General features: G+C 43.5%; 1 protein-coding gene across 1 annotated transcript in view; it reads right to left on the bottom strand.

Moving 5' to 3' along the window:
* The window catches only part of CABLES1 (Cdk5 and Abl enzyme substrate 1), a gene marked incomplete at its 5' end in the record, with an annotated part of 72,550 nt that overhangs the window by 26,095 nt on the left and 19,934 nt on the right, over positions 1-26,521 (bottom strand). Inside the window, 3 exons of the mRNA XM_084280185.1 lie at positions 1,522-1,599; positions 7,693-7,785; positions 10,036-10,107. Coding sequence (XP_084136311.1) covers positions 1,522-1,599; positions 7,693-7,785; positions 10,036-10,107 — 243 coding nt within the window. The remainder of the gene's footprint in view (positions 1-1,521; positions 1,600-7,692; positions 7,786-10,035; positions 10,108-26,521) is intronic.

The following is a 26,521-nucleotide window of genomic DNA, read 5'->3' on the forward strand; positions in this document are numbered from 1 at the left end:
GCAAAGCTAATGGGTGCTGTCACTGCAGTACTTCAGAGGGGTACCAGGGTTTCTCTCCTCCTCCTTCCCCCCTCCAACCACACATCCAAAATGTGCAAAGAAGTAAGCAAAACACTGTGCAGCCCAAGACAGAGTGGCTACAGTTTATGCTATACTGCCTCATCTGTTCTTTGCACCAGCTGTTCCTGGAAGGAGGTGCCATTGAATTGTTTCTGTCTTCCTCCGATGCTCTGGAAGAAAGACAGAAGGCTTTTTTTTTATAAATCTTGGCTTTTTAGCTAAAGGAACAGGACTGGACTGTTTTGTACTGGCACTTGCTACCCGTGCCCTTCTTGCTGTGTAAGCATGGCACAAGGCATTACATGCTAAAATACTACTTAGGTGTGCAGCTGGGCTCGTTACCGATGTAATTTACAGCATATAACCAGTCATCAGCATTTCAAAATATATTCCATTTTCAATAAAGAGGCAATTTCCACAGGGCAATGACCATAAATGAATGACAGTGAACCCAAGAAGAACGAACAAAGCTGCCGGTCTGTCAAAAATTTGCTTGATGTGTCATCTCAGTTTAATTAAGGGGAAAAAATTACTGTAAGAGACAGGAGAGCAAGTCAACTCTCCTATAAAGGTGCCTCCTTTCCTCTGTGCATTAAAAATAATCTCCCTTTGTTTTGAATTACTGATGCATGAGCAGCTTGTGGCAAATCATTCTCCAGAACTGAATAGATGGAGCCAAATTCATCCTTTTCGCACTGAATGAATTTGACTCCAGGCGATTGATGGTTCTTTCAAGCCCACCTCAGTGTATCAGCTGAATATTTCCCCCAAATTTTGTGCCCTGCAAGCTCTGAGCTGACCCCAACCAGAAGCAACTCTCAGCTCAGCAAAAAGCTTCCTCAGTCTTTGGAGAACTGCTTTAATTTGAGTAAACTTTTCTATCAGAGGTCTAGTGTCAGAGCATATCAAGGGATGCAAGGCAGCCCCACGGTACGTTGTTCACACCACGTAAGAACCTGTATGGCCAAAATAATCAACTTTCACTGACAGAAATAACTGACCGTTGGTTAAATTTACATTATAAAGACATGATTAAATCCAGTTATTTCCCTATAGTTCTGGAAATCTAGGTACAGTAGCACAACGTTTCTGGGGAAGAATGAGAAAGCTGAAAATGCTTAGAAAAGAGAAGTTTTGCTGTCTAGAGTTCTTTTGTCAAAGATGAGTGAAGTCAGAAGAAACAATAAAACCAGTGCATTTTTTTCAAGAACATTGATTTTAGGGGGGTAGTTTTCTCCAGTTCAATAATAAAAGATACCACAACATACATTATAAATAACCTGGGGACTGAGAGCTGTAGTTTTAACTTGGTAATGTACCACAAGGCTAATATATCTAAGTGCATTTCCCTCCTCTCAGAGCAGATATGTAAAAGCATTAGCCTCCATCATGCTGTTGTCCATTATCAGGTCTACATGCAGGCCCAGAAAGTCTATGTAGTACATGTGTAAATATACATACCCGACTTGGGTACAGTCTCGATATGGCAGCACTGAAAATATGCTACAGAAGGATCTTCTGCTGCTGATAAGGACTATTCTAAAATATAAAAGAAAATAAAAGAAATCAAAGACTAAAATTTAAAAATCCCACCACAATAAGCAAAGCAACAGATGTTACCATTGAGGAATTCATCATCGTAAAACTTCCATCACTGATGACTTCTCCCTCGTCATCCCACAGGCGGGGAGGGCACTGAGTCTTTAGGGAAGCGCCAAAGCCTGTGGAATGAGTAGTGGATTCCCACCCCCTCTGCAGGCTTTCTAGGAAGCCTACCTTGAACGCATCACTCTGAATCCAGGAGAGCTGTTTCGTGAAAGGAGTCCTGGTGAAAGGAGTGCACCCAGAGAGGCAAGGAGCCCTTCTGGTAACACACCACTACAGCTGCAGCAGAGACCCAGGCGACACACACCACAGCCAGCTGTCACACATGCAACGTCTCTGTGGCCAGCTTGGAGTCTGCATTTATCCAACAAGAATTTCCAGCTGCTGGTCATGACCTTTCTCTGCTAAACCAAAGGACTCCCTTCATTTTCAGTTTCCTGTTCCTGAAATAGCCTGGCTCATGGATGAAGTCAAAGTTTTCTATTATCATCAGCTTTCAGCTCCCTTCACTGTTTTCCAGATTCTTCCTTGAGTCTTCTCTAGTTTTAACCCATCACCCTTCTTGGACTGTGGGCAGCAAGTACCACTGGCCTCAGCAGTTGCACAGATGGCAGATACAAACATCATGTCTTACCTTTAAGATCAGTGTCTAGACGCACCAGCCTCTGCCCTCAGTAATCACATCAGCCCTCTTGGCTATGACATTGCATTGAAACTCAGGCATGACTGATCCCACAGCTCCTAATCTCTTCTCCTCCAGTGCCACAGCTATCCCAGCCACTAACTGTCAGGGTTGAATCCCTTCTGGAAGTATGGCTGGCCTTCATTCCTTATGGGCAGGCAGCTCAAGATTTGGCTACATGAAAGCACACGTTATCTGCCTGCACAGAGCTTATCTCTGAATCCAGAGGAAGCGCCTTGTATTTAACCATCCCTCAAATCTCTGCATCATCTGCAAAGTCACTGTGTGGCATTAAATCAAATACCTTAGAGCAACCTACCTGCTTTGCAGCCACCCTATTACACACCAGCTCTGATGTGTCATTAAGCAACATCAAAACCACCTTGAGGTTAAGACCCGCTTCCCATAAAACTGCGTGGGCTGTCAATGGCAACGTTATTCGTTTTGGGAGATTCAGATTGGCAAGAAGCCAAGAGAAGCTCAATCATTATGCAATATATAAAATGCCAATAAGTAACTGATTGTTTATAAATATACCCTCTTTCCTGGGTACCTTCAGACACTGACAACTGTATAATGTGTGCTAAAAATACCGCTCTTCTCTCACAAGTTTGCCAACAGGCCTCATCCCTTTAAACTAAGATTTTCTAAATTCTAAATTCTAATTTTAGAATTTACTGATGGTTTACCTTCCTAAAAATCTCCACTTGTGGTTCAAATGCTAGGACCCACTGCAAGGTTGATTGTGAGGACTGCTGCACTTCTTTGCCCTGCTCTCCAACACTGATTTTTCTGACCTTATGTGGCACAGATGTGAGGATTTCACCCCCATTTTTCACCCTTTGTCCTGCACCAGTCAAAGCTGGATGACAAAACCTAGGCAAGCCATTTAGGTCCTTAGCATCTGAAAAACCACCATACCCACCCATAAATCTCATACCAGTTACGCTGTTATTAAAACACTATTTCCTTAAGGGATCAGCTTAGTCATCGTTCTTGGAAAAGCTTTGGATTCCCAAGAGAGCTGCTGCATGCAATGCTTGGAAAAATGCAGAATGATCAATTTTCCCTCTCCTGGGTCATTCTGCAAAGTGGTATTTACCCTTCAATAAAGAAAGGTTTCTAATAATAAACATGCACACAGCATTAGAAAGTTCTCCTGCAGCAAAGAAAGTATGATTTCATTGTTTGAAAGCTGTAACACGCCTTACCTATGGCAAATATCTCAGATCCTTTAAGACGGTCTCCTGGCACAGCAGTAAGTTATACAGCAGGGGGATGGGGGGTAATTTTCCACGTTGGAGAAAGGCAATCCACAAGCAAAAAAAAACCCAACCAAACTGGCATATGATTAATTTTGTGCTTGCCACTGCTTATTGCTGAATGGTTGCTACTCACAACAGCTTGCTTGTTCACTGGAAGCCTTGTTTGCTGATGTATGAAACTTGGCACAGGGTTTCAAGGCTGACATCAGAAAGCATCTTTGAATTTGGAAAACCACGGTACCCACTAAGCATATTTCCACCCCCCCTCCCTCTGGCTGCTTCAGGAAATACAGCTCTTCCATCAATGCCCTACACCTCCCTGAAGAAAAAAAAAAAAAACCTCACAAAAAAAAAAAAAAAAAAAAAAACAAACAAAAACCAAAACCAACACCCAATTCTTAATACTTAAAGAAAAACAAACTGGTGCTTCCATATCCACAAGCAGAGACAACAGTGGGAAGTTACGACAGAGAATTTGCTATGTGTATCAGAAGGAATCAGACCAGAAAGGAAATAAAAAGCACCAGCCCTGCTGCTACTTTTTTCAGATGCCTTTCCCTTGGGACCCAAGAACTGCCTTTCTTTCCATAAACTCTTTCCATAAAGATCTCCCATGAAGAGCAAGAGAGGAGGATTCCACAACCTCCACTGCCAGGATGCCCTAATAATGTCATCTGCAGAGCTGCTGGTGTGGGCTGGTGCAAAACAACCATAGAAACTGGACTGGAAGAGAAGCAGGGGGAGGATGTGATCAGAAACTCATCAAGGAGGGATAAAACGGGACTTTTTATTTAGAGCTCAGGTGATATGCCTGAAAAATAAAAATATTCAGAGGGCTGGCAATGGTCTGCTGGAGCAGAAAGTCCAGAAACTTGTCCGAAAGTACACTTTGGAGAAGGAAGTATGGTGGAAGCCGGCTGCTGATCAAGAAAATCAAATAATTGTTCATGGGAGAAAAGCATTTTCCTGGATTTCAGCTCTTCATCAAAGAGAGCCTACAACTCTGTGTGGCTCCGAATGACCATCTCCAGTATCAGAAGCAGCTTGGGTCAGAGTGGGTTTATATGCCCCAGTTGCCACCGTGCCACCTAGACATGTTTAAAATCACTTCACGGAAAGGTTTTCACTCTCCAATTCTCACATTTCACCAAGAAGTTGTGCTAATTACTATGGTTCAGAGCAACTGTCTCAGATCATAAAAGCTAATCTTCCAATTTCTTTAATGAGGTGCATGCTATGAAACTACAAAAACTTCCTGAGCACAAGGGTCTCAGCAGAATCAGTAATTCGCTTCCTCTGAAGAACGATGTCTGTCTGCTTTAGCAGCTCTCTGGGTTTGTACTGAAAGGCTGCAATTGGGCAATGTGATATACATCACATGTACCATACACACGAGGAATACTGTAGCCTCTTTTCTCATACCCAACTGATGATTGACTACCAGGGCTTTGCTGTCCTGCCTGCAAAGGTGAACGCATGCACCATGGATGCTCCCTGGGTAGCAGCCATCATTTTGGAGTCTCCTGAGTTCAAGCTGGGGTTATTGGAAGGTGGCTGGGAATAATTATGAACTATGAGGATGCTGTGACCTCTTAGAGTGCGTGTGTGTGCATTTCCACAACTAAAAGGGCAGCAAAAGACATGTTTTGGCCTTGGCTTAGATCTTTATGCTAACAAAAAAATTGAGAAAGCAATGGTATGGGGGGTGGGTGGGAAAGGAGCATTGTTTTTACTGCTTTTATATCTGCTATACAGGATGACTCTAGAAATGTTCTTGTCCCATTCTCACCATGAATTGTTTGCTCAGCTGGCTCAGGTTTCTGTTTCAGCAGGCTGTTCCAGCTAGATAGGAAATCTTCTGCTTCGCAGTTCATGGAAGATACCACCAATCAACCTGCTGAGTCAAATGGGTGAAACTGCAGGCTGGTGGCTACCTGTGCTAATTTATGTCAGGGTTGGCTTACCTTGTCTTTTAACAGGAAAATTTATTTTGCACTATTTTACAAGACTGCTTCAATAATACAGTCTAGGAAAGCTAATTTTCCAGCTCCTGTAGTAAACCATGTCCCACAGAGCCGAAGAAACCAGTTTAACCAGTACACTGAACCATCAACAGGAAGCTTTACAAGGACTATCTGATTAACCAGGGTCTATGTATAGGTGTTTTTATTCATTGCTAAATAGCTGAACTCTTATTTTAGCCTCAGCCAGTCCTGGACCACCTTGATGCTGGAATTCTGAAGGCTGGAGCCAAAGCACCGTCCCTGTGTGCCACCCCTGGGGCTGAGAGGTGAAGAGCTCGTAGATCTGCAGGACAAGGACACGTCACTTCACAGGCTGAGAGCCACAAGTAAGGGCAGTTACCAGAAAAGGGAGCCCTGAGCTACCATCCACACCGCAGTTTCCTTTGCTGTGACACTCACAGTCACACACCAGTGACACTGCTACTGAAAGTGCTACTTTAGAGCCCAGATAGCAAATTCACCTCTCAAAAATATATTCTGTGCAGAAGTTTTCAAGCTGGGCTTCATGAGTTAAGTGAAAGGCTGACACTCTGCCACAGAAAGGTCAGGGGGTTGGGAGAGAGCTCAAAGAGCCCGACTCCAGCCTGGCTGAGCGCCTGCATCCTGCATGACCATGCACGAGTTGCCTGGGACAAGGTCCCAGGCATGGGAAGGTCCCAGGCATGGGAAGGAGCCTCAGGAGGGTTTTCTATCCACTGCAATACCTGTGCTCCTCTGTGTCACAGGGAGCCAAGGAAGACACCAGCTTTAAAGGTCTTAAGAGTACTCAGAAACTGTCAATTTTACAATGAACATATAAAGCAGATCCACCTGAATTTCCAGAGGTCCTTTATGTCCAGAATGCCTGTTAACTTGAGCAACTGCAACAGCATGCAGACCCATCAGAAAACCAGGGTATGCACTCAGACTACTGGCTACTGGACTTAGCTAGGCTAAGTGTTGTGTTGGCATCTTATTTTTAGCTAATGTCGCTGTGGCTCTTTGTCCATAAGACAAAATGCATTTTGAAAACTCTGTATCTTATTCTCCTTGTATCTTTATTGTGATTATGGAAGTATTCTGGAAAACTGTGTCTGCTGATAAAGATAAGAAGCTAGTTGAGTAACAGAAGCTTACTCATTGTTTTCTTAGCAAGAAAAATATTCAGTTATGTTATCAGCCATAATGACTGATATATAAACTAAGGTAAAATGCAAAGATATATCTTACTAATACTTTTTTGCAACCGACAGAGAAACCCATGGAGTTTATTGACGTATTTTATATACACGTCTCAGTAATCGTTTGTTCTCTGTGGAATTTGCATCATATTTTATGAGTGAATATTTTTATTATAAGAAATTTCCAGAGCATACATATATTTATGTACAAGACAGGCTAAAATCAGAGGGCTCCTTTTCAGTATTTGATCCCACATGTACAATCATCAGCTGCTCGTCAGACAATAGTTAAGTCACCATTTCTTCATGTGTCTGTTTGCTACAAAAGCTGTTTCTAAGAAGCTCTAGTTTCTCAGACCCACTTTCTGCAATACTTGTGTTGATTACCACCTTTGACTTCATTTAATTTTACGTGTGAGAAGAAACACAAGGAGACTTTTGCTGGAGCCACGCAGCACCCACTAGAATTCAATTCAAAAAACCTGTAGTTCAACGCAACTTCAGAATTTCTACTGACCCAGATCCACATTTGAAATGTCCTTCAGCCATTGCTAACCTTGTTCCAGGCAGGTTCAGCCAGGTACCTCTGCCCTCACGCTTCGCACTTGGCACCACCCTTGGAAAAATACACCCAGACTGTGCCTAGGTCACCCTGACTGGTTTTCATTTTATGCAAGTTATTTGTATTACGGAGACACAGGTCTTAAAAATCCACGGGCCAGCATTTCCATGGACTCCTACTTCACCCAAGGAAGGAGTATGCATTGCAGCCTGAACCTTCACTGGCTATTTTCAAGGCCATTACTGCATTATGTGGTAAGTGGCAATGGCACCCTGCTCTCTCCCCCACGCCCTGTGGACTGCCTTTGCAGAAGCAGCCCTTGGATGCACCGTACCTGCCGTTTCTGGTATCGTGTTGCCTCATGTTCTTGATAAAATGAACCTTCTTAAAGTTCTTTGGTCTGGGTGATCCTGAGAGTGTCCGACATCTGAAAATTAAATCAGTTGGGGAGGGGAGAAGAGGGAGGAAAAAAAAAAAAAAATAAAAGTACTCAGTTCCCTGCTGTATGGCCAAAAGTCTACACAAAGGCAGGAAGGAAAGACGAGACAAATGATTCGAGTCACCCTGTGTTAGGAATCAGCAAGAACAATAAAGACAATAAGTCTGGAAACACGACAGCTCAAATAAAAAAAAAAAATATTTAAAATAATAGTAAGAAGAAAAGGCACCACCACCCCTCCCTTTATGCAAAAAAACCAACCCCAAACCACATCATTAAAAAAAAAAATCTCAGTAAAATAGAACTTCCTGTAATCTGCTGTGACAGCTTAGCCCAAGCTTTCAGAGGAAAATAAGCCCAAAAAAACCCAAAACTAAACCAAAACCTGGTAAATATAAGATTTTCCCCCTCACACCAACACCCATACTTTTGTATCTTTCTCAGCTATTGATAAAGGAGCTATTGAGGAAAGTTCTTTCTTGTCCTAATTTTAGAAATATTTTAAATCTCTCATTTGCAGGGATAATTTCTATTTGCTTTTAAGTCTAAATATTACTTTTTACATTCCTGGCAGCATACAAAACAACTGAAAAAAAATACCCCAGGAGGGAAAAAAAAATCTTTCTTCAAAACATTAATCCTTAAATCTATTTTACATCTGAACACACTTTTTAAATTGTGGTTAGAGAAAGAAATTGCTGGAGGGAGGAGAGATGAGACAAACAGCAATATCCCCCTCCCTTTCCAGCCCTGCTCCTCTTAATCAGCTGAAACCACAACGCATGTGAAAGCTTCCTCTGTTTCATCTCAGCGCTGTTTTGTTGCAAGACAGAGCACGGCACACAGGCGCCGGAGGGAGAGCTCCTGCGCTGCCTGCACGGCCAGGGCTGCTGCACCGCAGCCGCTGCATCCTCCGTGGGAGCTATGGGACAAGCATCCTCTGCTGGCGCACAGGACCAGCGCTGTCCCTGTGTGTTGAGCCTCCCGTATCTATTCTTCCCATCCTCTCCTAAGCACAGGCGGAGTTCAGCGGTTTCCCAACCCCAAGCGGTCCTTTTATTGGACTGAAACCAGAGGCTGCTGGTCCCAACCCAGCAGGGACTACTCAAACCCATCAATGCTGCTTGGGCACAGCCCAGGGGAGGGACGTCATCACTCTGTCATTTCTGCCTTCCTCCTGGTAATAAAATCTTCAAGATTCCCTCAACCCACTGGTTCCAATGAGCCCTGTTAGCTTCTTCAGGGGAACACAAGCACTAAGAGAGAGGTTCTACCACCAAATGGCACTTTGCTTGTATCTTCTGGCAATTACACGTTTGAGTAGTTTATGAGAATGCTTTGTAACATGCTGGTTAGCCATCGACAGTAAGCTTGGTAAAAATAATCAAGCCTTGATAACTGGCTGGTTGGTACAGCCTCTGCTATTAAGCTTTTGCTTCGATGTGGGGAGAGGCAGCCAGTCTGCACATGGATAAACAAGGCTATAGGCTAAGCATCAACATGAACCCGCTGAACTACATGTCCCAAGGTAGAGAGACATTCAAAATTAACCTGCTGCCTTGCCCAACAGCTGACCTGGAAGCATACCACACACTGGTCAGATTACTGATCAGCCTGGTTCTGAAGGGTGAAGCAGTTGCTCCATTTTCCATCACCCCAGAGAATTGCCTAGTGACTAATTACTGCGGTCCCCAGAGAAGCTGTGGCCTCCTGGATAGGGAACAAAACTACTCTGAAGTGCTGATATTATAAGGATGGGGCCAGATTTATTAGTGAGGTAGCAGTCACAAACCTACCAGCCAACACAGAAAGACAGCAATACTGGTTATCAAAATAAGATCACGTGTGTTGAGAGAAAAAATGATCAAAAATCCATAAAAAAATAAAAATACTAGCCTTCAAAAGCTTGCTTTATTAAACCAGCTGTACTTACTTTTTAAAGGTACTGCATTAGAAACTACTCATTCCTGTTAGTGACAGCTAGACTTCTCTGTCAATCAAATCTGACTTTTAAATTTCTGACATTTAAATACAGTCTTTTTATTTAAGAACCTAAGGCCAGGGAACACGTAATTCATGTCACCTGCTACCTTAAAAAGATGCTGAGGTTTTACTTTACCAACTGTGAAGAATATCTTGACATGAACACCCAGCTACGTTCCAACACACAAGGGGACAGCAGGTCTCCCCACGCACACGCCTCACAGATAAGTAACCAGAAAGGGTAAATAAAATGACCTTCGCAGTGGGGCATTTTCCTCAATGTCCTCCAGAGTCTCCAGAGAAGATCGCTGGGAGATCAGCCGGCGTCTGCAGAGAAAACAGAGCACAAGAGATCACCATGGGTTAGAGGACATGACAAAGTCTTCAGAGCTGTAATTTGGTAAAGCTGCCGGACTGAGCCGTTCCCTGGGTTATTAATCAATTTTATTCTGTTCTGCTTACCTTACTAAATCAATTTGACCCCGACCAAAAGCAAACTTACTCCAACAAGCTTCTATAGCAAAATAGAAGTTGAAACTTCCCAGCAGCTCCTCCTCAGTCTGCACTGTTTCTCCTTTCTTCAAGGACTTAAGACCCATGTAACACCAGTCCCACATCTGCTGTAGTACATTGTGCACAATGCTATGAGTACAGCTCTCTGATAAAACAATGCAGATGTAGATGTACAGACAATGCCCGTCGCTCACACTGCCACAAAGGACACTTCCCTTTGTCCCTTGCCCTTTTTACCAAATAAATGGCACTCGCTTCTCAGTGATGTCCATCTCACCGCTCCTGTGAGGAGCGACCACTGAAGAGAGATGAAAGATGACAGAGCCGGCAGCAGTGGGCACAAACCAGCAGTTTAAAAGCAAGCTCTGACCATCCCTCTGAGCAGCACAGATGAGTTTAGTCCTGTTTTAGCCCAGTCAGATCCCTCCTCCACATTCCGTGAAATGAAGTCAGGAAATCTTAGCATTTCAAGTTTTCTGACCATTCCAGTGAGCAGAGAAGCAACCCCAGTACAGGCTTAGTTTTAGCAGCCCTCCAAAAAACACTATAGATACAAAAATTACATGTAAAAGATACAGCCTACCTGCAGGCACACGATGAACAATTAGGCTATCAAGTCATTAGAAGGAGCCTGTTGGTGGGTGTTAGGCTGCTGTGGTGCTGCAGCACCCAAATAGCAACCAGGAGTGTCAGCACCCATTGCTCCTAGGAGCCACTGCTGAGGTGGATGGTACCTCGACAGTGATTTTACGAGTATGAACATCATAATAACAGTCCTCACAGGCCAACACACACTATTTTCCACCGTTCTCCGCTTCCCACTGAACTGCCTTACTCCCTTGATCTGCAAATAGAGAGTTTCCAGAATCTCAATGTGTTATGAGCACCCCCATGCTTGGAAGGGTGCTCATTCATTTATTCCCAGGCTGTATTTTCACAATAAATTGTTTTCCCTGATGCCAGTATAAGCAGTTTCTAATCTTTCTTGCAATTTGCTATCCCCTCCAGTTGTGCTGCCACAACTGTTCCCTCAGCCGTGCTGCAAATCTGATTACCAAAATGTTTCTCAGTTCAAAATAACCCTCAGGTTCAGCGGTTCAGTTTATTACTAGTTCAAAACCCAGATTTCTATCACTAACCCCCAGACAGCACATCTCAGGACAGTCTGAATGTCTATGTGGCTTTTCATGTACTTAGAAAATAAGAAAACAACAAAACCCTCAAACAATTTATAGAGCAACTAAGTGTGAAGCGTAATCCTCTTAGGAAAATATGCAAACCTAAATCCCCTCAGGCTTTGTCTAAACTAGACTTTTAGAAGATCTGGTGCAAGATAGGATCTACCTTCAAAAATGCTCAGAAAAAATAAAGTCTGCATTTCAGGGTGTGCTGAACTTGCTGGTATGTGGACAAGGAAGAAGAGACCAAACATGTCTCTCCTGCACCCACCTGCAGTCAGAGGACACAGAGATGGTCTTATGGGGAGAAATTCAGGCCAGGAAGAGCTTGCCCTCCATTTTCAGTTACATGGTCCATAAACACAAGTTGGAAGTTTCAACTACCAGCATCCCTGATGTAGCAGATAGCTGCTGCTTTTTAACACCTCTTTATATGTCATTAGTTTAATAACACACTTAAATGATGGCAGCCTCCCATCTTGCAGTGTCACAACACCAAAAGCACGCTTTGCCTGTTGTTAGAGAGGTAAACAACAGTACAATCTTGCCACAAACTGATCGAACTAGTCACACACAGTATATCCCCACGATGCCTGTTAGATGCTGCAAGGTATTTGTGCAACACCAGACACATATGCCACCTGCCACCACAACCCCCCTCCAAGCCTCTCCTCAACTTAAGTTACACATCATCCTCAACATCATTGCCAATGGCTTGGCAGAGATGGGTTTCAAGATCCTACATTTGCAGCTTTTTATTAAAGCAGATGCACTGGTTGGCAGAAATACATGCAACTGTGTTTCATCAGCTCCAGGGCAGCTTTAATTGCTGGTCATCCAGTTGCCTGATGACTGTTCAGACTCCTGTGGCTTCCTTTGCTGGTTGCAACTTCTTATGCCCAGCACCAGGGATGCTGCCTCCTGGTTTCCACTTGCTATTCCCAAATGCAGCACAGGCTGGATGGGAATCGCCCCTCTCAGCACAAAAGATCTCACACTGATTGTCACCAGTAGTGATTCTGCAGTATTTTGGGGACCTAGCGTGGCAAGAGGGTCTGTACAAAGAAGAGGGGGAAGCTCTTTGCTCTCCCAAACTTGGAGGAGAAGAACCTATACCTGAGCTCCCTCACTACTAGTGTGAACATAAGCATGGCTGCAGACAAACTCATTCAGGAAGCAAGGAAGAGAACAGATAAACAGCACCACCCCACCCCAAATCACCAGCAATGAAGAAGCAGAGGTCACACAGAAGCCTGCAGTGATATAAATAGGGGTTGTCCCAGTCCAATCCCTGTGCTGGCATCGGTACTAATGAGACCAGGGGTATCCAACCAGTCCAGCACCCAACCCAGCTGAAAACAGCCACATCTTTCTCTTCTCCCTAAAATCATTCATTTTAATTGGTTCCCCTCCCCACACAATCACTGGAGCACTGGTGAGGTGGATTTGCAGCAACTCTGCTGAGATCAGTTTCTGCTGCCAGGGCGATGCACCCTCTCTTCACTGAAGGAGCTCAGCCGCCATGAAGTAGGTGCAATTATTCAACTTTATCTTAAATCTTTATTTCGAGGGCTAATTAAGATGACCTAAATACCAGTATTTTATAAGCTTTCCACAGCTGGATATCATGCCAGAAATGCCAACTAATGAACCTACCTGCTCCGAACCAAGTCACATCCTGTGCCACACACACAGGAGAAGAACAATTCTGGAGAAGCAAAGCTTCTGAAAGGCTGTTCCAGTGAATACAAGCAAAACTATTAATTGTCTTCAGTAAAAATTAATTGCTTCAACTGGTGTTTAATATTTAAACTAATTTATCACCTTTCTTCAACCAGGCAGTCAGAGCTTGTCTATACAACTTCTAAAAGGGTTATTTTTCAAAAATTGATTAATGCACTGGTTTATATCACATATCACCATCATTCTAACGTTGAGACCTATTTTTGTAATAAAACATGTCCTATTTTAATAACAATTAAGGGACAGTTGGTCTATTGTTAAGGAAGAGGATCTATATGCAGACCAAAGGAAAGTAACACTATGGGACTCATAGGGGATTCAGGCTTTGGGATAATTCTTTAGGCATATGTATTTTCAATATAAAATGCTTTAAAATTTGTGCAAAGTAAATGCCAGCCAGCTAAGACACTCTAAAAACCAATTTTCCTTGATAACAAAATTAATGATGTTAATTTCTCCTAGTTTACAGAAAAAAATTCCTCCCAGATTAACTACCACATCCCAGGTATACCAAACTTCACCCTCTCTCCCCACACCTCCATGCACACAGACAAAGGCAGTTTAGCTCTGAAAAGACAACTTCCTAGTTATAACGATCAGCCCCTGAAGGACACTGTCAGTCACAAGCTCATTCAACTTAAGGATTTGGGGTATTCATTTAAAATCATGTAATACCACTTTCCCTTCAACGCTTCTCTAAAATACTTCTTTTCCTGTTTCCTCCCCATTTCCTTTGCAATTGTTACATAAGCCCAGAAACAACCAATACTCTCCAAACAAATTCCAAGCCCAGTCCAAAGGATGAGACTGAAGAGATACTTGATGCCCTGGTATTTTAAACAACTGTTTTTTAAGACATCCATGACCCTGTTTGCATATTGGATTTGTCTTTGACCAGCTGTCTGAATCTCTGCGGAAGTTTCTTAAAAACTAAAATGTTGTCTCTGTTTCCCCTCTCCAAAATCAGATTACTATGTGGCTCAGTTGCACACACGAAATAAACTACAAGGACAAATAAAATGAAGAAGGTCTGTAACCAAGAGAGCAAATAGCCAAAATGAGTAGTATGCAAAAAGATTCACTGTAACCAACCCATCAATCAGTGGAAAATTATCTTCACTGTCAATTGCTGCAAAATACTCACCTCAATTATGTTAAACATACAAAATCTTAAGCCCCATAGACAGGAGGTGATAAAAAAACCGGAGCTGCAATCAGAACACTGGATAAATTCATCCAGGAAGGAAGGAAGGAAGCCAGTGATAATCCAAGAGATAACGAAAAATAAATCCATGTATAATGACTTTGTAGCACAGCTACTAAACCAGGGGAAAAAGCTGCATTTTAAATGTGCCTAATTTTTGTGGAAGTTGTGGGTGTAGACCCCCCTCCTTGTGTTAAGATCACAAACCTACAATAGCTGAAGCCAGCAGCATGGGTACTGCCGGCTTCCCAGAACAAAAGCATCCCTAGGGAAAAGCTTCTCCACTTTGGGACAACTGAATCCCTTCGGTGATGCCGTGATGATGGGAGACACATGAGTGCTCATCATCTGAACATGCACCAACTGCATTAACACTGGCAGGAGGACTTGGGAGATGTTTCAGCTGCTGAAGATTGTTGGTAGTTGATGTGCCCATTGTGTCACCTCCTCCCTTCAGGTGGCCTGGGAAAATGAACGTGCATGAACAGACTGCCTGGCATTTGGAAAATGCTGACTTGATTATTTTCACTTTGCCTTCATCACTGAAGATGTATCCTATGCACAGGAAGACTATCATAGATCTGATGGAGGGGGAATGAAAGGAAAGTCATCATAAAACTTGCAGAAATGGGGAATGAGGGTAATGAGGTAAGGATACCTCGGGACGTGCCTAGAGGTGTAAGTGGAAGGTTTCCCTCTGCCGTCCATCCACCCTTCCGAAAGATGCCAGCTCTAGACTCAAAGAGGAGCTCTTGCCCAAAAGCCAACCTAGTCCTTTGCAAACACTCTCTGGGGAGTTACCGAACATGCTCTGGACATGCAGCTCCCATAGGCCACACCAGACAGAGCATCATAGAATCACAGAATCACCTGGGCTGGAAGAGACCTTTTGTAACATTGAGTCCAGCCACAGCCTAACACTGACTAGTCCACCTCCCTTCATCTACACACCTGTTAAATACCTCCAGGGATGGTGACTCCACCACCTCCCTGGGCAGCCTATTCCAATGCTTGGCAACCCTTTCAGTAAAGAAATTCTTCCTGATGTCTAACCTAAATTTCTCCTGGTGTAATTTTAAGCCATTAAGGACTTAGGATCACCTTAAGCCTAAATCTACGGGAACAGCAACCCCAGGGCTGGATTTTACTTTGTGCTTCATACTGTTCTCTTCATGACCAAAATGTCTCGAACAGTAAAAACAAAACAAGGAGAGTGTTCAATGACATCTCAGAACAGACTCCTAGGTGCAAGAATGAAAAAAAGAAAAAAAAAAAGAGGATAACAAGTACATATATATATATTATAAGTAAATATATATACACATACACACAGAGTTCTGGTCTGTAGCCCACAACAAAGACTGGCTGTTCAGTATTTTAGTTCCTTCAGAACATGCTGGCCACAAATGTTTCTTCCAAGCAGCTTTGGAGTTTTCAGTAAAGTTCCTCTCCCCAATCCCCTTTGAATTTGGGTACAAACAGAAGCACAGGTTCCATCTCTCCCCTGGGCCAGGGGAGCAGGCAGGCAGTGGAGAGCTGCCAGAGGCAGGCAGTGCCCTGTCCCCAGCAGCCCCAGCCCCTTTGTCCCACAGCCTAAAAGCCGCTCCTCTTAGACTCCTCCGACTCCTCAGTCTGCTGGCTGAATGCCTCTGCCCAAACTCCCGGGCTAAGCTGCTGTCAATTAAGACACTCTTCTGAAATATTATACAAGACATCAGCTGTGTATGAACCCCCATTCACTTCCTGACCCCTGACTCCATGACCCAGCACGAACCCAGATGAAAGACCCGCTAATGAGTCACCTCTCGCCCTCCCTCTCCAGTTTTTCGCGGGATCCCTGTGTCCCAGCTCATTTTCTTCCTATCTTTTGCCAATATCACAGGAAGACAAACAGAGCAAAAACAAACCCTGAGACCATTAAAAATTATTAAGGGAAAAAGAGTTTCCAGGAGCTACACAAACCGATATAAAGCAGTATTTAATTGTGTGCTATCATAATTACGCAGCAGAGCCTTTCTCTGCAAAGAACATCAACCTCCATTTAGGACTCCCAAGCTCCGCAGTGTATTGGCACGGCTGCCCAAAACAGGAGTTAAAAGCATCTGGCACACGCAGAAAATGGGTTATTTTCTTTATTCAGCAGCCCAACCCAAACACACAGAGAATATACCAAGAGAACTCCATTTAGCTGTCATCTACTTGCAGGCAGGACACAAACATGATTCAAGGCCACATCCCTCTGCAGCGGGTGGCGATGGAAAAGTCTCCCAACACAGAAATCCTGAGCTCACAGGATCCCCAACAACTCGCTCCTCTTGAGATACATATTGTAAGGAGATGGATCTTCAAACCTTTGCCTAGTAACAATTAGAAGAATAATGCCATGTCAAATGCCTACTTGGTCTCCAACAACCTTTTGGGGTTAAGCAGGAAGATGGGCAGAAAACAAGAGGATGAGCGGAGGGGGGAGCTATAGCATGAACATGACTCCATACCAGAGTCCTCCCTGACCAGATGTCCCCACCGCAGAGTATCCTACCTCCATTGCCATCCAACTCCTTCTCCGAGCCTCAGTTGCCCCACAATGTCCAGCCATACTTCAAAATAAACAGAACTCAACACGAGGACTGTCTGCATGTAACACCTCAGCAAAAAAACCCCAAAACTTACACTGCCATCCCAGCGGTGGGATTTTTGTGTGTGTGCGTGTACCAATCACGCTCACATCCAACACCCAGTACAAAAAGAAGGAAGAAAGAATGAAGGAAATCGACATGATAATACTGAAGTGTATCCCACTGACCTTTCACAGTGCATCAATGCAACATAATGCTCTGTTCACATAACGTTCTATGTAGCTCCACACACATAATCCTTCAAATCACACACAGTATTCCAGCGCAGCTCTGTCCCAGTGGGATCACCTGGGTTTGGCTATATTAAATATAAAATCAGGAGTACCAGCACTGTGAAGAGACAAGGTCCTTTCACTCAAATTGCTGAGAAGCAAGCTGTTCACTGACAAATCACGGGTGTGGTGTGAATGTGTATATGCATGTGAGCAGAAAAACAGAAGGTATGGTAGGAATGGGCTTTGAGGGGCTTTAAGCATCTCGCACAATTCAACTTGATATTAATTATCAGTCTTTCAAGAAGACATGTCTCTGGGAGGAAATGCATTCAAAGTTAAGCATTGATATTAAATGTCTAGTGAAGGGAAAAAAGAGTTGAGTCTCGGGAGAACGGAAGAGCAATCACCACACGCTGTTGCTTCTCGGGGGGGGGGGGCTTTCATTCTCACCCTCCCCAGCTGGATTCCCAATTCACCCAAGACAGATCTTGTTTGAAACCTACCATCTTCCCTCCACAGGCAGCTGCCTCTGTGCCCAGCCCTCCCACTGTTGACTCAACCCAAGCCATAATGAGGAGCTACAGCTGCAATCCAGTAAGATTCATTTTAAGGCAGCAGAGCTCTCACAAATCCAGAAGCACCTAAAATCTACACCCTCTATTATCTCTAACCGGTGATTTACAGATTCACTGTCCTCACTGTACTGACTCTGCAGCAATGTGATACCATTCAGAAGGCTTGTGCACAGTGATTTATTTTGAGTGTGCCCGAACACTGCCACAGCCATTATTTTTCAGAACAGCCATTACCTCATAGCCTAACACCTATTACCATGGTAAGGCATCAGTGGGTACCAACTTAAATGAAGACACTCAAAACTATTAAAGGAGCATACAAGCAGATTAATCATTCATTCTCATGAAAACAACATGCTTGCCAAAGCAGATACAATAGCAATGTAAAAACATACAAATTCTTCATCTTTCTCCTTTTTCTACAGTAAACCCCCACTGAAATAGCCTTTGTCCAGTCAACATTAATCTAACAGATTCTTCAAGTGTTGTTTCTGCCTGAAAAACTCCACACATTGTAAAACTATGAACATTTAGGTCTGCCCACAAGCAATGCTGCTCCTTAAAAGTCACAGCCTAAAGATACCTATTCCTTAGGAAAGAAAATAAGAATCAACACTTAAACGGAGGACACTACTTGAGTAAGCTACAATGCAAGACCAGTTTTTGAAGTATCAAATCCCATGATGCTGTATTTCAGAGCAGTCAAGCTTCTGGAATTAACTAAGAAACTCAACTGGAAGTCAAGGCTACATGTAGTAGGCACCATAACACAGTCTGGTAGGTTGACCCTCGATGGAGGCCACATGCCCACCAAAGCTGGTCTATCATCCCCCATCCAGCAGCACAGGAGGACAGGGAAGAGGAGTTGCTGTCAGTTCATCATACACTGTCCCTGCTGCTCTTTCCTTTTCAGGGGGAGGACTCCTCACATTCTTTCCCTACTCCAGCGAGGGGTCCCTCTCGTGGGAGAGAGTATTCCACAAACTTCTCCAACATGAGTCCTTCCCATGGGCTGCAGTTCTTCATGACCTGCCCCAGTCTCTGAACAGGCATTTAATAAATCTCATTGCTCAAAAAAAAAAGTATCCTGAGCACTGTGGATTGCCTGAATAAAGAAAAAAAAGGAAGTCCCCTATGTGAGGGGGACATGAAGACCAAACCAAACGAGCGAAAGCTAGCACCTGGCATTTCGTGCATGAGATAGGAATGCTAGCACAGGTGGTGGCACTGAAAAATGTTCAATGGTGCATGTTTTGGGCACAACTGCTAAAAATTCCCTCAGGATCAAGTGCTTTTCCCACCATCCTATTACACTGGCAGGAGTCGATGCCCTTCCCCTGGCCGTGCATTGCTAAGGTAATTCATACAGTTCAGACAAGTCAAATACTGGGTATCTCAGATATCCAATAATGAGTATACTTCTGCATATCTATCTGTGATAATGCAAGATGGCCCAGTGTCATAATTTTAAATATTATGACACCCACAAGGATCAATACCTTGCCTGTTAGTTCACTCACAGTCAGTTTTAATGTCAAAGACATTTGGGTACAAAAAGGCGTGTTAACTTAAAATATTGCATTTGCGTATGTTTTACTTAAACTTGTATTTGCACTAATGGAGACACAGTTCAAAACCAGTACAAGAAGATCCTTACTGTCCAGCAGAACTGCTTCAACATGCCTGAGGCTCCCAAGTTGGAGCTCGGTTCTTCCTCACTCTTTCCATGAGGGACAAATCCCAGAACCAACCAGCATGACTTCTCTAGGAAAGGCAAACTACTTCTTGTTTCCCTTCATCCCTGCCATTGGGACCGGGCACGGCATCTTCCTCTTACCTGGCACTGGGCTGACATGTGGTAGCAGAGGATTAGATCATTTTCTTCTCTCTGTGTTGAGGTGCCTTGCTCAGCATGGCATACTGCAATTGGCACATTCCCAGCCTGAGGCTGCTCTCTCTCCTGGCACAGACCTCTATTAAAAATTTAGATGCTTTCAGAAACCAGTTTACTACATTCAGAACATTTAGTTCATATGTTCCACTGGGTGAAAGACCAGCTAAGAGTGGAACAGGATGGTATAGCTCATCACAGGTACACACACAAAGACCAACCGTGGTTTAGAGGGGGTCGTTTAGAAGGTCGGATCTCCACAAGGAACCCTCCCTTCTCCCTAGGTAAGCAAGCTTTAGGGGGATCTTCATAATACTGGTAACATTTGGTTGTGTAGCTGTATCCTCTGCTCACTGTTAAGATGTGGTGGCACAGTAGTAGCCAATATTTAGAGAAGCTTGCCAGGAGGCTTCCCCATCTGTTTTCACAACAGAGAGTATCCAGCAGTCACTGCTTCACACTGACCTGACAAATACAGCCTGCATCTTCAAGCTGGGGAGCTGCCTTTCCTGGGGTCAATACTTCCTTCCCCAGCAACATACTTGGCAATTGGCTTGGAAAGCATCCTTCATAGACTCTACTGCAAACAGCCTCTTCCAAGGGCACCATCCCAGCTTGCTCACTTGTGGAACACATGCTGCTCTGCTGCCCTCGAAACACCTGGATGTGAAGACCTGAAAGGGTCCCATATTTGTATTCCCCACATACTGTTGAAGTGCTGGGCTACCAGACATGCAGAGATAACACTTATTCTGCCATTCTGTGTGGCCTCCTACTTAGGAAATTGCATAGTGATTACAGGACTGAATTTTTTTGGGTTCCAGCTAGTTGGTTGGCCAGCAAATACCCAGTACTGAGTTACTGGGTTTCTGTTAATTTGGGAAGAAAAAAAACAAACCCTCCAAGAAATGTGGATAATGCCCAATATTTAGATGCTTTATCTTGGGTCAGCCCTGAAGTGGTCAGGCAGTTGGACTAGCTGATTGTTACAGGTCCCTTCCTACTGAAATACTTCATCCTCTTCCATTCTAAAAACAAATTCAGCAACCCCGCTGAGGGAAGCTGCCAGAGCACTCTGCTAGACTGGGTCTACTGATATATCACCAGAACAATAAAAAGCATTGTCATAGTGACAAATCTGGCCAACAAAGAGCAATTTAGAGGGGTGCTTTAAGGTCAGCATTATTAGAAGGCAGCACAAGATCCACTTGGTGAGCTCCCCTGCCATGGTTCACCCATGTCAGTGCTGTGTTCACTACCTCCCCATACAGCCATGCCCTGTCAGAAGAACCAGAGGCAGCAGCTCAAGCAGATGCAAAAGCAGACAGCCCCCTTAAAGCACACTGACTGCTGTACCAAATAACCCCAGTGATGATTCCTCCCATGCTCAGACTCTCCCCAGCACACCCAAAAGGTATTATGCAATGAAGAAGAGAAGATGTTGGCTGACCTACCCCTAATGTCACCATGACGCACTTCAAATGTCTCCCGAGCCCTTGACCCGATCTAATCTATAGTGTATGTAAGAAAACAAATAGATAAAGCAATCATTAGTAATCTAATTGCAACTCAACTGCTGGTAGAGATGATTAATTGAGAGCTGGTTTACACCCTAACCTTACAGGAAATCTGGAGGATCTGAGTTACCCAGCTCTTCCCATCACAAACAAACTGTTAGCATGAATGTGCCCATGGTGAGTTTATATAGGCTATACATTACTTCACAGGGGGGCCTACGCACAGAGGAGGTGGGGGAAAAAAAGTCCAAAAAGACAACTGTAAAGTGCCAGGAGGGGCAGTTTACTAGCGCACCTCCCTACTCCACTTCCAAGGTTCAGCAGAGGCAGGGATGGCTTCCGCAGTCCTGCATTTGATGATGTCCCTCTCCCTTGTCCAAAAGCATTGCCATGAACTTTACTGAAAAGCATTTAAAAGGGTGTTAAGGTACCACTCAACATTTCCAAATTTTCTCAGCGGTCAAAGGTGGCTGCTCAAGGTGCCAACATCCAAATGTCTGGGAAGCACTGGGGCAACTCACAGCACCAGCCCTGACAACCACCTGGCACAGGAACCTGAGCCCAAGCAGTGGTCCGTCCTCTCAAAGCTGCTTCATGCCAATTACAACCTTAGGCAGAGTAACAGACCTCTGGATGGTAAATGCCCTGACTGCAGATGCAAAAAATTATTTAGCTCTTCTTTAGCCAAGACCCTTGTTTAAATTTTTTGATACTTTCTTCTTGTTGGTGTTTCATTTTTTTATATACATGCACTTTTTAGATGGTTTTAGGAAGAAAAAAAAACCACTAAGCTGATGCAGAAATGGATATCTTTGATATTTAAGGCTTTGCCTATCTGCCTGGAACAAATCAATCACATTACCATTTCCCCAGGGTGAGCAGGAATAAGGATAAAACCTATGCAGATGTAAGCTAACAAAGATTTTCCATTTTTTTGGTCTCGCCCTTCTTTCCTCTTCTCAAAAACCGCTGTGCTTCCAGCAGCATCCTTTAGAGACACGTGGCCCAAGACTTTTTTCAGAATTCTGCTACTGCCCAGTCCTCCATCAATCGGAAGATTTTTCTTGGTAACATAAAACAAGGCGCTTTGTCATCTGACTCGGTGGCAATTTTAAAGCTCTGCAATGAATTGCAATGAACCTGCAGCTCATTAGCAATGAATTAAGTTGATGAAAGGTTACAAGGGACCAAGGACAAGTTTTACAGAGCATCTCCAGGCAGTTTTTCCAGACCATCAGCTCTCTTTTGCTAACCAACGCACACATCTTGCACATTTTAGAAAGTCAACCGCCTGCTTCCCCATAAAAAACCCCAAAGTGTTGCCTAATGAAACACACAAAGAGGCCTTCTCATGCTAAGGGAATGCATTTCAGGATTCTGCTCACATGTTCTACTAGGGGGTGCTTTGATGTAGTAGCATGGGAGAGAAATTTTGAAGGATTTACAGATTAATCAGCCAGAGCAAGGATGTGGGTTAGGACTGCTAGAAGCGCGTTCCTCTGGGATACTATCTGCAGCTCAACTTACCGCAGATGAAATGAAACATGCTTTGGGAATGCAAATGAATTAGGATGTCACAAGAAGTAATTCAATTTGGATCAGCAGGGCTTTAAATTTGGTTAGTTACCTACAAGATCTTTATTTAACTGTAAACCTGGCACAACACCTAGCATCATCACTAATTTGGACTTTATTTTACTGCTATTTTAAAAATTAGGCGGGGTAACTTGTTTTAACAGGTTTTCAGGTCATGTCTGTATTTTTTTAATACACAAACATATATACATATATGTATGTATAATCTCTGTGCACTTGCACTTACACACTGATGCATGCTCCATAACAGATTTGCAGAACAGTGGGGATCTTTCATACCCATAAAAACAAGGGTAAGATTTTAATTCATATCACCAGTGTGGAAGAGATAAGTGGAACAAGACAGCTAATTAGTCATTCTCCATTTCAATCCTCAATAACCACAAAGAGAGTGTGGGTTTGTTTTTTTTTTACTGCAGGCATTGTCTTACATCAAACAATTTGTAGATAAGAAAAGTAAGTTCTCTTCCTGAAGGCACATAAGCAAGTATTTTGATATAAAAAGATGAAACAGCATTAGAAATTAACTGAAACACTTCTTCCCTTCCCTAGCCACTAGAGTATGTCCATTAGGATGCACTGCTAATATATAACTGTATTAGCCAGACTGACGAATTTTGCGCAGTCTGCTGTTTCGGTACTACAGAGCACAAGCCATTAATAGCTGACTGCCTCATTCAAATGAAACAAGACAATTATCAGCTGTAACTTACACAATTAATACTACTGCTGCCAGCATTTTCAGCAGAGATTTGGTTCTTTTATAGCTCATTTGAAGTCTTTAGAGGACGTGTTATTAGTACATCTGTCCTGCTGTAAACATAATTATCATGCAAAATCCCATTTGTCATGCTGATCAGGAAGCACTTTCTATCAGCCTTTCAGCTTGGGAACACTGATAAACAGGCAAGGGAGTTTGCTCCACTGGCTGGGACCATGATCCTGGCCAGGAGCGAGAGTTCCTGTTGCTTTCCAGCTGAGCCCATGGCAATTTTCTGAACAGGCACAAGGCTCGTGCTGACCTCGGAGCTTGGGGTATGTCACATTTCAGCTTGGGGTACATCATGTTTGATGATGCTTGTTTTTCTCATTAGTTGATTTTAAGTTCTCCGCTAATTCTCCACTCCCAGCTCCCCTCCAAGAGTGAGCAAATGCCTTGTAGTCATCCAGGCTAATGGAGCTGCTGCACACGGAGCAGGCAGCAACTGGTTCAGTGTGATCACGGCCTTTTATCAGTACTATAAAACATGTCCATGTCATAGGCAACAGGCAACACCTACTTACTTCAACATAGCATCACTTCTATTCAAAAGATAAAAAAAGGGCTTGGGTGAGGTTTCCCTCAGACATCAGTTAAATGGATCCCAACCCACACTACACTGAATTTTGTTGAAGATGGGTCTGGGGTTTTAAAGAGTGAACACTGTTAAGACTTACTGAACTCTTGTACCTTACATGCAGAACAGCCCACAGTTGCAGGCTTGATGTGCAGAGAAACTGTCCTCATGGACAACTTAACCCACAGAACATCCTGACTCCAAAATAAGATTAAATGAAGTAAAGGTCAGCCCCTGTGTACAGCCCCTGCAAACTACGACTTCATAATTGATTTAAACAAGCCTCATTTATGGTAATAAGCTTCTGCTGAGACCAAAAGGCACCGTGCTGCTTCAGCCATCTACCCACCCCCTGCATCATGCCAGCAGAAGGACTCCTGCAGCCAGCCAAGCCAGGGAATTGATCCTGCTAACAAGCACACAGGAAAAAGAAACCCAATTAGTGATCCACTCTTACTGGGTTTTGTGAGGAAGGAAAAGTCCTGCTGTCCTCAACAGGATCAGCCCAAAACAATCCTCAAATCACAGCAAAGGACTTGCTGCTCCTGTATCTCTGGCAGCTGCTCCCGTAGCTCCTGTTCATCCCCATACCCTTCTCCATCACAGCTGCAGGTCCCACTTTCAACTCAACCAGTTAGTGGGCATCTAAAACTGTCACAAGGAACAGGTTTAGTCCAGACTCCTTCAAGCTCAACAGATGTCAAACAGATCTGTGGCCAATACTGACCAGGTTCAGCCTTTAGGCTCCTGACAGCACAACTCCAATATAGTTCATGCTTTTCTGTGTGAGGCAGAGGAAAGAAAGCAAAATGAGAATCTAATCATTTTTCTGTATCGGTTCAAACATTCTTCTTTTCCCCTGGTGTTTAAGAAGTGCCTGGCAGGATGTAAGGAACTTTGTGGGATGCCCCGTGTTTGATGGAAACATGCTGCTGCAGCAAAGGGTGGAGGAGGAGACGACCAATTCCCGATGATATCGGAAAGCAAATGTTATTTCAAAGAGAAAATATTCTCCTGCTGATACATTTGTGATAAAGTGTATGAGTATTATTTTTTTTAACATGGGAGAAATTCATTAATCTAACCCAAGACAACCGCTGTTGCAGCCTGATGCTGGTACATGTGGAACAACTGCATGTCCATAAAAACTACTAAATTCACCATCTTAATACATTGACCCATCATGGTTTGTATTTTAGGCAACTTATTCTGATGTTTCATTTAATTTTGTTAAGACAGGGTGGCTGTGAAAGACAAGCTAGCACAGAGGTTTAATCAATTATTCTCTTTAAATTCAAGAACCGTGCATATCCAGACTGCTTAATTTCTTCCATACATCTGCATTCACACATCCTTCTTCTCTGAAGAGCTTTCAAAAGCTCAAGTTTTAATCAGAAGACTATTTTTGATCCTAATTTCCTGAGCTGCAGTAAAGCTGCTTCATGACCTAATCTGATGGTAAATGTACCATCATTATATAGTGGTTACAAGCCAGTTGTACAATAACCAGCCATAATGCTGCTTATTTTTAATCACCACTACACCAGGTGCCTTGTGTCCAATTAGAGTTACCTGTCTGCAAACATCACTTTACCTGAGGTCAGCAAATGTCTTGTTGAAGCAAGTGCTGCTTGGGGTGAATAAAATACATTGCAGAACAGCGTCTGCATATCAACCCCCTCGGCCATACCCCAGTGCACCAGCGCTGTGAGCAAAGGCAGACCTTACACAGAGCTCAGAATTTTTGGTACTGAAAACAGAGCAGGCCAGAGGGACACGCTTAGGTTCCTAAGAGCAAAAAAAATAATGCCTGACACAGCTCCAAGGGCAAAGTTTTCAGGCTGAAAATGCCAAGCACCTCCAGCAGTAAGGAGCACAGGCTACAACATTATGGGGGCAGCAGCACTGCTGGTTGTTCAGTGGTGAGTTTTGTCTCAATTACCAAAAGGAAATTTAAAAAAAATTGTTTTGATTTCACCCACTATTCTCATCAAAATTTAAAAAAAAAAATCACATTTTGTGGGGAACAGCACATTTTAATTTGCCTAAAGCCAATGTTTCAGTTGGTTATTATTTTATCTTATTATATATACAGGCATACATCCATATTCATCGCATATACGATGTAAAAGACTCATACTCAGAAAAAAACCCACATTTCCCCCTGTTTGAACATGTCACCTTTCTGAAAAATTCTGCTTCCTGAAAGAAGAGCTCGCAATTTCCTCTGGTTTGGCTTAACAGCATTAAAGATTGTGTTTCCAGGCAGACAGAAAATCTGGCTTACCCACAGTTCCCCCCCCGCTACCCCCTTCTCCACATTTAACAGTTCACTG

Source organism: Gallinula chloropus (assembly GCF_964237585.1).
Source record: "Gallinula chloropus genome assembly, chromosome: 2".
NCBI lineage: Eukaryota > Metazoa > Chordata > Aves > Gruiformes > Rallidae > Gallinula > Gallinula chloropus.